Source organism: Phacochoerus africanus, chromosome 5 (assembly GCF_016906955.1).
Source record: "Phacochoerus africanus isolate WHEZ1 chromosome 5, ROS_Pafr_v1, whole genome shotgun sequence".
Lineage (NCBI taxonomy): Eukaryota > Metazoa > Chordata > Mammalia > Artiodactyla > Suidae > Phacochoerus > Phacochoerus africanus.
The window spans coordinates 83,089,165-83,100,504 of record NC_062548.1 but is presented as its reverse complement, the minus strand read 5'-3'; the positions used below and the strand labels follow the sequence as shown (position 1 = coordinate 83,100,504).

The following is an 11,340-nucleotide window of genomic DNA, read 5'->3' as shown; positions in this document are numbered from 1 at the left end:
GATGAAAGAAATTGAAAGTGACAAATAAATGGAAAAGTTTTCCATCTTCATGGATTAGAAGAATTATACTGTTAAAATGATCATACTACCCAAAGCCATCTCTATAAAGTGCAACCCCTATAAAGAATTCCAATGGCATTTTTCACAGAAATAGGAAAAACAGTCCTTAAATTCACGTGGAACCACAAACACCCTTGAAAAGAAAGAATCCTTAAATTCATGTGGAACTACAAACATCCTGAGAAAGAATAAAGCTGGAAGCAAAACAGTTCCTGATTTCAAACTATACTATATAGCTGTGGTAACCACACCAGCATGGTAATGGCATAAAAATAGATGTATAGACCAATGGAATAGATATCAACTAGTATTTGACAAGGGAGTCAAGAATACTCAATAGGGAACGATAGTCTCTTCAATAAATGGTAGTGAGAAAACTGGGTAACTGCATACATAAAAATGAAATTGAACATTTACCTTATACTATTCACAAAAATTGACTCAAAGTGGATTAAAGACTTAAACATAACAACTGAAACCATAAAACTCATAGAAAATAAAAAAAGAAACAATACCAACAGAAGATAAGGTCATAGGAATATATATATATAGTAAAATGAGAAATTAACAAATGTCATTGAAGAACATCAAAGACCTGATAAAAGGAGAGATATGCCACATTCATGTTTGTAATATTCAATGCTGCAAGGATGACAATATTATCTTACTACAATTTCAAGTAAAATATCTGAAGTTTTTGTGAAACTTAACAAGGTAATTCTTAATGAAGTTCATATTTTAGAGCAAAATGCATGAATAGCTGAGGAAATTTTGAAGAAAAACAAGGTGGGAGAAAATGTCCTATTAGGTAACAATATTTCCTACTCAGTTTTGTGAAAAAAGACAATGTGGCTTGATACAGGGATATGTAAATATCTATGTTTAAAAGGCTCCTTCCACCCTGTGTAACTGTCCACTAACTGACATATTTTATTCCATTTTCTCCTTATCTTTTCCCTTTAAAACTTTTTACTCTAACTGCTGATGTATTCATGTATTCATTCATTCAGCAAACACTTCTTATTGAGTTACTTATTATGCCAATATCTATACCAAGTGCTGTGGATTCAGTGTAAAGTCTGTTTATTAAGTCCAATCTGGATTTCCCCAGAGTCACTTTCTATTGATTTTTTTTAACTGTTTATGGGCCATACTTTTTTTCTTCATTAAATGTCTCATGATTTTTTTGTTCAAGGGTTTGTGGAAAAACCGAGTATTTAAATAATATATTTAAATATTATAACTATTAAATAAATATATAAATATTCAATATATTATTTAAAATATTTAAATAATATAATGTATCAACTCTGGAAATTACTCTTCTCCAAGGTTTATTCTTGATATTTGTTATTTGTTTCTTTGACCTTCTGAACTAATTCTCTAAAGCCTGTATTCTTTGTTGTGTGTGGCCACTGAATCTCTTTTCAGTTACCTTAGTAGTCACTGTCACATATAGATTGGATAGAGATTTTTAATTCTGGAACCAACATGTCTTGGAATCTTTTCTGGATGGGGTTTCTGCTATGTGTTAGGGCACCCCTTCAAAGCTCAGCTAGGCTTTTATATAACTCAGCATTAACCTTCATTTCCTGCTGGCACAGAGCCTCCAGATCAGCCGGAGGTGAGAATTTAGGACAATCTCAGGTCTTTCCTAAGAATGCACACAGTCCTGGGCATGTAGACAATAGTATACATGTGCCTTCTACACTCCCAGAAAGGTTTTTGAGCTTTTTAAAATGAGACATCTCATTCTCCAGATTTTCCTTTTTAGCTTTTTGTTTGGCTTACTGTTTGCCCCAGCAGTTATTTACCTCCTCGGGCAGTCAAGATCTTAAACAACCTCTAACAATTTTCCACAAAGCCCTGGGGAAAAGGCTTTTTCAAGAGTGAGCTTCCAGTCAGGTCAGATAAAGACAGGCTTAGACAAAAGGTCTTCCAAGGAACCACCAGACATCTCAAATGACAGTTTTCTGGTAATGGGGCTTTGAAGGACCTTCAATCCTGTTTTTCCCTCTCTGCTGGATCCTGGGGCTGTTGAGTTTCACTAAGATTATGGGCTGTGGTTTTCCAAGACTACTGTGGAGCTGGATGGAGGGGTAGACAGGAAAAAAGCAACTTAAAACACTAGAGAAGAGCTTGTTCTTACTGAAATAAATTGTTTTTCTTGGAATCCTCCCCAGATTGCTGCAAGCATTTGGTTAATTTACAGAAGTCTAATAAAGACAAATAGAGGAAACTGAAAAGGAATGACTAAAAACATATTAGGAAGAAAATCATGAAAAATGATGTCAGAGAACTCAAGAGAAGACATTTCAAAATGGAAGAAGTAGTGAAAAATATTTAACTACTGTTGAAAAAGTCATATTGAGAACTTGAAAATGCCTACTGAATTTAATGTCACGGTGTGGCGGGGAGGGAGGTGTCACTATAACATAGTGAAAACTGTTTTGATAGAAAAATTTGATAACAGTCAGATAGGAATGGATTAAAGAGTGAATGAATAGGTGGTGGAACAGCTCTATTTCCCCAAAGTTCTGTACTCTTTACTTCTCATTGCTTATTTCTTTCCTTGGAAATCACTTCCACTCAAATCCTGAAATACATTGCTGATCTTTCCCTTGTCTTAGATTTTCGAATGATTGTGGGACAGCTTGTCTTCTTAGAACCTTGAATCAGTATATCAAAGTACACCCATTTTCTTTATTTTAGAGGTGATATTGCTGGCTTACAAGGTGGAGCAGTGTTTGGTTCTTTTCTTTACCTCTGAGGTTGATGTCTGTAGGATTACCTGCCTAATATCCTTGTCCTAAAAACTGACCCCAGTATCAGATCCAATTGCAGATGCCTTTTCCTTGGAGCTATGTGACCCAGCCCTCTGGCTGTAGTTGATTGGCACAACTTGGGGAAGGAAGCCAGCTCGATCAGAGTCCTCTGGAAATTCTGGAACAAGAACGAGAAAGAGAATCATTTTTCCATCTGCATGCCTAAACTAAAAGATGGAAAATTTAGGCCCTACTGCCAAACATGCTTGTTGCCTTAAAAAAAAACTGAGAATAGAAAAATAGTCTTTAGAGAAAGAAAGTACTGAAGGAGGTCCAAACAGCACTTAAGTTTCTGGTTACAGCTGTTTCTCTGGTATAACAATATTCCTGTCCTTTTTTATTAGTATATATCCCATGATCTTAATGGCATTTGTATTTTTACTTAAGCTTTCAGTTATCCTCACCCACATAAATTCACAGTCCAAGTACTATCTACAAACTCTTTGTGCAGACTGGACGTTAAAGCTTATTCCATTACATTTAAAATTTTTATTTTTATTTATTTTTAAAAATTTTACTGGATATAGTTGATTTACAATGTTGCGTTAGTTTCAGGTGTACAGCCAAGTGCTTCTAATACATAAGTTCCCCCATTCTTTGTCAGATTTTTTTTCCCCTATAGGTTATTAAAAAATATTAAGCACAGTTCCCTGTGCTCTACAGAAGGTCTTTGTTGGTCATGTATTTTATATATAGTAGTATGTATATGTTAATCATAAACTCCTAACTTATCCCTCCCCCCCGTCTTTCCCCTTTTGTAACCACAAGTTTGTTTTTGAAATATATGAATCTGTTTCTATTTTGTAAATAAGTTCATTTGCATCACTTTAAAAGTAAGATTCCATATATATGATATCATATGATGTATTTCTCTAAAGTCTGACTTACTTCACTTAGTATGATAAACTCTAGGTCCACCTATGTAGCACAAATGGTATTTTCATTATTTTTTATGACTAAGTAATATTCCATTGTATATATATACCACATCTTTATTCATTCTTCTGTTGGTGAACATTTAGGTTGCTTCCATTTCTTGGCTATTGTAAACAGTGCTAAAGTGAACTTTGGGGTGCATGTATCACTTCTAATTATGTTTTATTTTTCTGGATATATGCCCAGGAGTTGGATGGATGGATTATATGGGAATTCTATTTTTAATTTTTCAAGGAGACTCCATACTGTTCTCCATAGTGGTTTCACCAATTTACACAACCAGCAACAGTGTAGGAGGGTATCCTTTTCTTCACACCCTCACCAGCATTTATTGTTTATAGACTTTCTGATCATGACCATTCTGACTGGTATAAGATGATACCTCATTGTATTTGGATTTTCATTTCTGTAATAATTAGCAATGTTGAGCATCTTTTCATGTGCATGTTGGCCATCTGTCTGTCTTCTCTGGTAAAATGTCTGTTTAGATCTGACCATTTTCTGATTGAACTATTTGTTTTTTAATATTTAGCTGTATGAGCTGTTCATATATTTTGGAGATTAATCCCTTGTTGGTTGCTTCATTTGCAAATATTTTTTTCCATTCTGTGGGTTGTTTTTTAGTTAATGATTTCCTTTGCTGTGCAAAAGCTTTTAAGTTTAATTAGGTCACATTTGTTTATTTTTATTTTCAATACTATAAAAGGGGGATCCAAAAAGATATTGCTGCAGTTTATGTCAGAGTGTTCTGCCTGTGCTTTCCTCTAGGAGTTTTATAGTATCCATTCTTATGTTTAGGTCTTTAATTCATTTTGGGTTTAGTTTTGTGTATAATGTTAGACTCTTCTCATTTCATTTTTTACATGTATCTGTCTAGTTTTCTCAGCGCCATTTGTTGAAGAGACTGTCTTTTCTCCATTGTGTATTCTTGCCTCTGTGGTAGATTAATGGACCATAGGTTTGTGGGTTTCTTTCTGGGTTTTCTATCCTGTCCCATTAATCTATATTTCTGTTTTTGCATCGATACCATACTAGTTTTGATGACTGCAGCTTTGTAGTATCGTCTGAAATCAGGGAGCCTGATTCCTCCAGTTCCATTTTTCTTTTTCAAGATTGCTTTGGCTATTTGGAGTCTTTTGTATTTCCATACAAATTAAAAAAAAATTTTTTTTTGTTCTAGTTTTGCGAAGAATGCCATTAGTAATTTGATGGAGACTGCATTGAATCTGTAGATTACTTTGGGTGGAATGATCATTTTGTCAATATATTGATATTTCCAATCCAAGAAGATGGTATACTTTTCCATCTGTGTAATCTTTGATTTCACTCATCAGCATCTTATAGTTACCAAAGTACACATCTTTTGCCTCTGTAGGTAGGTTTATTCCTAGGTATTTTATTCTTTTGGCGTGGTGGTAAATGGGAGGTTTCCTTAATTTCTCCTCCTGGTATTTTATTGTCAGTGTATAGAAATAAAACAAATTTCTGTGTATTTATTTTGTATCCTGCAAGTTTACTAAATACATTGGTGAGCTTTAGTAGTTTTCTGGTAGCATCTTTAGGATTTTCTATGTATAGCATCATGTCATCTGCAAACAGTTATAGTTTTTTACAATTTGGATTACTTTTCTTTTTTTCTCTGACTGTGGAAGCTAGGACTGCAAAACTATGTTGAATAAAAACAGTGACAGTGGACATCTTTGTCTTGTTCCTGATCTTAGAGGAAATGCTCTCAGCTTTTGACCTTTGAGAATGATAGCTGTGGTTTTGTCATATATGGCCTTTATTATGTTGAGATAGGTTCCCCCTATGCCCAGTTTCTGGAGAGTTTTTATAATAAATTGGTGTTAAAGTTTGTCAAAAAGCTTTTCTGTGTATATTGAGATGATCATGTGGTTTTTATTGTTCAGTTTGTTAACATGGTATAATGCATTGATTGATCTGCAGATACTGAAGAATCCCTTCATCCCTGGCATAAAAGCCACTTGCTCATGGTGTATGACTCTTTCAGAATATTGTTAGATTCAGTTTGCTAGTATTTTGTTGATAATTTTGATTTTTTCATTTATGTTTATCAGTGATATTGACCTATAATTTTCTTTATTTATATCTTTGTCTGGATTTGGTATAGAGTGATGTTGGCCTCATAGAATGAGCATGGGAGTGTTCCTTCTTCTGAAATTTTTTGGGCTATTTTCAGAAGGATAAGTGTAACTACTCTCTAAATATTTGATAGAATTCACCTGTGAAGCCCTCAGGCCCTGGATTTTATTTGTTGGAAGTTTTATAATCACAGTTTCAATTTCAGTGCTAGTGGTTGCTCCATTCATCTTTTCTATTTCTTCCTGGTACAATCTTGGAAGGTTGTACCTTTTTAAGGAATAGTCTATTTCTTATAATTTGTCCATGTTATTGGCATATATAGTTACTTGTAGAAGTCTCTTATGATCCTTTGTATATCTGTGATGCTAGTTGTAACTTCTCAGTTTTCATTTTCTAACTTTATTAATTTGAGCCCACTCTCTTTTTCTTGATGAGTTTGGCTAAAGTTTATCAATTTTATTGATCTTTTTAAAGAACCAGCTTTTTGTTTCATTGATCTTTTCTATTGTTTTCTTCATCTGTATTTAATTTACTTCTGGTATGATCTTTATGATTTCCTTTCCTTCTACTAGCTTTGGGTTTTGCTTGTTCTTTTTTCTCTAGTTACTTTAGGTGTAAGGTTAAATTGTTTGTCTGAGATTTTTCTTGTTTCCAGAGGTAAGATTGTTTTGCTATAAATGACCCTCTCAGAACTACTTCTGCTGCATTCCATAGGTTTTGGATCATCGTGTTTTCATGGTCATTTGTCTCTATGTATTTTTTGGTTTTTCTCTTTGACTTCTTCAGTTATCCATCATTTGTTTAGAAACATACTATTTAGCCTCGATGTATTTCCATTTTTTGCAGATTTTTTTTTCTGGAGTTGATTTCTAATCTCGTAGAGTTATGGTCAGAAAAGATGCTTGATATGATTTCAATGTTCTTAAATTTACTGAAACTTGCCTTGTGTTCCAGTAAGTTTCAGTGATCTTCCTGGAGACTCTTCCATGTGCACTTGAGAAGAAAATGTATTCTGTTGCTTGAGGGTGGAATGTTCTATAAATGTCAATTAAGTGCATCTTAATTGTGTATCATTTAAGGCTGTGCTTATTCATTGATTTCTTTTCTTTTTTTTTCTTTTTAGGCCTGCACCTGTGGCATATGGAAGTTCCCAGGCTAGGGGTCAAATCAGAGCTATAGCTGCCAGCCTACATCACAGTCACAGCAATGTGGGATGCAAGCCACATCTGTAACCTATGCCACAGCTCATGGCAATGCTGGATTCCCAACCCAATGAGTAAGGCCAGGGACCAAACCCACATCCTCATGGATACTAGTTGGATTCGTTTCTGACATGCCATAGAACTCCCTCCTTATTTTCTATCTGGATGCTCTGTCCATTGATACAAGTGGGGTGTTAAAGTCCCCCACTACAATTTCTCTTTTTGTGGCTATTATCATTTATCATTTGCCTTATATGTTGAAATGCTCCTGTGTTGGATGTGTATATATTTACAATTGTTATATCTTCTTCTGGATTGATCCATTGATTATTATGAAGAGTCCTTCTTTGGCTCTTGTAACAGTCTTTATAATAAAGCCTATTTTCTCTGATATGAGTATTGCTACTCCAGCTTTCTTTTGATCTCCATTTGCATGGAATGCCTTTCTCCATTCCCTCACTTTCAGTCTGTATTTGTCATTAGAGATGAAGTAGGTCTCTTGCAGATAGCTTATGTATTTCTCTTGTTCAGCCAGCTTCTGTCTTTTGGTTCAAGCATTTAATCCATTTACATTTAAGACAATTACTGATATGTATATTCTTACTGGAATTTTCTTAATAGTTTTGTAGGTCTTTTTTTTCTTCCCTTCCTGTTTGTTTCCTTTTCTTGTGATTGTCTGTCTTTAGTGTTGTGTTTGAATTGGTTTTCTTTCATGTGTGTGTGTGTGTGTGTGTGTGTGTGTATACGTGTGTGTGTGTGTGTATATATATATTTAGCTTTTTGGTTTGTGGTTACCATAAGGTTTTTATATAGCAGTCTATCTATATATGAGACATTTTAAGTTGCTGGTCGCTTGATTTCAAATGCATTTCCAGTATTGTGCATATGTGCTCTCCTCAGGATTACTGTTTTTTATATATTTCTATGTGGAAGATTTCTTAGCTTTACTGTAAGTTTGCCTTTACTAGTGAACTTTCTTTCATAATTTTCGTGTTCTAGTTGTAGCCTTTTCTTTTCTGTCTAAAGAAGTTCCTTTAGCAGTTGTTATAGAGTTGGTTTGGTGGTGCCAAATTCTCCTATCTTTGCTAGTCTGTAAAGCTTTTGATTTCTCTGTCAAATATGAACAAGAGCATTGCTGGTTAGGGTATTCTTAGTTGTAGGTATTTTAAATATAAGCATTCCCTTCTGGCATGCAGAGTTTCTACTGAAAAATCAGCTGATAACCTAATGGGGATTCCCCTTTACATTAGTTGTTGCTTTTCCCTTGCTGCTTTTAATATTTTTTGTCTTTAATTTTTGTGAGTTTGATTAGTATGTCTTGGCTTGTTACTCTATGGGTTGATCCTGTATGGGACTCTTTGTGTTTTTTGGACTTGAGTGTTTCCTTTGCCATGTTAGAGGGCTTTTTGGCTATTATTTCCTCAAATATTTTCTCAAGCCCTTTCTCTCATCTTTCTGGGACTCCTAAAATGTGAATGTTGGTGTGTTTCATGTTGTCCCAGAGGTCTCTCAGATTGTCCTCATTTCTATTCATTCTTTTTTAATTTATTCTGTTCTGCAGCAGTGATTTCCATTAATCTGTCTTCCAGATCACTTATTTGTTCTTCTGCCTAGTGTATTCTGCTTTTGATTCCTTCTAGTGTATTTTTCATGTCAGTTATTGTACTGTTCATCTGGTTTTTCTTTAAATCTTCTAGCTCTTTGTTAAACATTTCTTGTATCATCTTGGTCTGTGCCTCTATTCTTTTTCCAAGATCTTGGATCATCTTTATTATTATTACTCTTAGTTCTTTATCAGGGAGATTTCCTATCTCCACTTCTCTTAGTTTTTCTTATGGGTCTTTATCTTGTTCCTTCATCTGAAATATGTATCTCCGCTGTCTCATTTTGTCTCACTTTCTGTGTTTGTGGCCTCCTTTCTGAGGGCTTCAGGATCGTAGTTCCTCTTACTTCTCTCTTTTTTTTGTGTGTGTGTTTTTTAGGGCCACACCAGCGGCATATGGAGGTTCCCAGGCTAGGGGTCTAATCTGGGATGTAGCCACCAGCCTATGCCAGAGCCACAGCAATGCAGGATCCAAGCTGTGTCTGTGACCTACACCACAGCTCCTGGCAATGCTGGATCCTTAACCCACTGAGCAAGGCCAGGGATCAAACCCACAACCTCATGGTTCCTAGTCAGATTCATTAACCATTGAGCCACAACAGGAACTCCTAGTTCCTCTTACTTCTGAAGTCTGAAGTTAGTCTTCCCTCTGGTGGGCAGGGCCATATTAAGGGATGTTTTGGAAGTGGCTCCGAGATCAATTTTAGGCAGCCTGTATGCTGAAGGGTATGGCCAAACAACCTATCGTGCTGGTCGTTTGGCCTGAAGCATTGCAGTACTGGAACCTGCAGGCTGTTGGGCAGGGCCAGGTCTTGGTGCCAAAATGGTGAACTCCAAAAGAGCTCATGCTGATCAATATTCCCTGGAGCCTCTGCGAGCAGTGTCCTTACCTGACAGTGAGCCACAGCTGACCCATGCCTTCCCAGGATACACCCAAAGACCCCCAGATGGGTCTAGTCCAGGCGCCTATGGAGCCACTGCTTTGCCCTGGAACCCAGTGCATGTGAAACCTTGTGTGTGCCTTCTAAGAGTGGAGTCTGTTTCCGGCAGTCCTGTGAAGCTTGTACACACAAGCCCAACTGGACTTCAGAGCTAAATGCTCTAGGAGTTCCTACACCTGATGCAGGACCTGCAGGCTGGGGAGCCTGATATGGGGCTCAGAACTTTCACTTTTGTGGGAGAACCTCTAGGATATAATTATTTTCAAGTTTAGGGGTTACCCAGCAGGCAGGTGTAGGATTTGCTTATGATGTGAAAACACCACTCCTACCATCTCATTGTGGCTTCTTCTCTGTATTTGGATGTAAAATACCTTTTTGGTAGATTCTTGCCTTTTTTGTCAGTGGTTGTTCAGCAGTTAGTTGTGATTTTAGTGTTTTCATGAGAGGATATTAGCTCAAGTCCTTTTACTCAGTCATCTTGTCCATAATCAAGAGGCTGCTTTTAGTTTGGATGTTTATTGCCTCTTTCTTCAGCATGTGCTGCCTCTTATTTCATTGATATGGGGTTTGTAGATTCAGTGGCTCTCGAGTGTTGCTGGGATGATGGAGACAGTGCTTGGTGCCTGCTTGTGGGTCTCACAGTGGCAGCGGCAGTCCGTGCCCATCTCTGGAGCCCAGGATGACACTGGCAACTTTTGCCCACTCCTGGAGCTCCTATAGGTGGTGTTATTTTCCTTGAGAGCACTCACAGGGAAGAAGACACTTATGGCAGTCCTCCCCTCTCCTCGCACATCCCTCAGCAGTGGTGCCTTGCCTCTTTGGTAGGGCCAGGCTTCTACCAAGTACACTTTCAGTTGTCACAGTTCAGCCTCTTCAGGGTTGTCTCTGTGCAGTCAGCCTTGGTCCTCTCCCTGGCTTTGATCTCTGAAGCTTGAGCTTCAGCATCCATCCCCCACCCACACAGGAGGAAACTGTCTCAGGCTGAGGAGCTTATTAGGGTGGCAGTGTGACCTTCTGTTCAGGTTACACTCTGTTTTGCTTCCTGCAAACCAGTTGCTGCATTCTCCTCCCAATCTCTGAAGATCCCCCACCATCCATGCTGATCTCCCCACTAGTGAGGGAACTTCCCTGGGTGCAGGAACTTTTCCTCCTTCATAGCTCCCTCCCTAAGGTTCAGGTCCCACCCTGATTCATTTCTGTCTCTTTTTCTTTTGACCTATTGAGTCACTTGGAGTTTTTTTTTTTTTAAACTTTTCAGAAGTTTGAGGTCTTCTGCTAATGTTCAGTAGATGTTCTCTCTGAATCATTTCCCTTATAGATGTATTTTTAATGTTTTTGTGGGAGAAGGTAAGCTCCATGTCCTACACCTCTGACATCTTGATCCCCACTTTCTGTATACGTTTCTGAAATGAGAGCTGAGTTTTTTTAAAAAGAAAGTTATGCAATGTAGTGTTGTGGCAGGTGCCATGAGCCCAGACAGTAGCAGGACCAGGAGCTTGCCCATGGCTGTGGTGGCCATGGTCCCAGTGGCCGCCACCCTTTGCTGGGTCACTCTAGCTCTTGGCTTTCAAGATCACACACCCAGAGTTGGGAGCTTTCTTCACCATGATCCAGAAGCATCTCTATTTCATTACATTTAAAATAACTACTTATGGAAGGACTTTTACCAT

At 37.2% G+C, this 11,340-nt stretch overlaps 1 protein-coding gene across 1 annotated transcript in view; it reads right to left on the bottom strand.

Moving 5' to 3' along the window:
* Window positions 1-2,743: 2,743 nt before the first annotated feature.
* WDPCP (WD repeat containing planar cell polarity effector) overlaps window positions 2,744-11,340 on the bottom strand; it is a 264,105-nt gene continuing 255,508 nt past the window's right edge. The window contains exon 15 of the mRNA XM_047781956.1: window positions 2,744-3,003. Within this exon, the coding sequence (XP_047637912.1) occupies window positions 2,870-3,003 (134 nt within the window). The 3' untranslated portion in view covers window positions 2,744-2,869. The remainder of the gene's footprint in view (window positions 3,004-11,340) is intronic.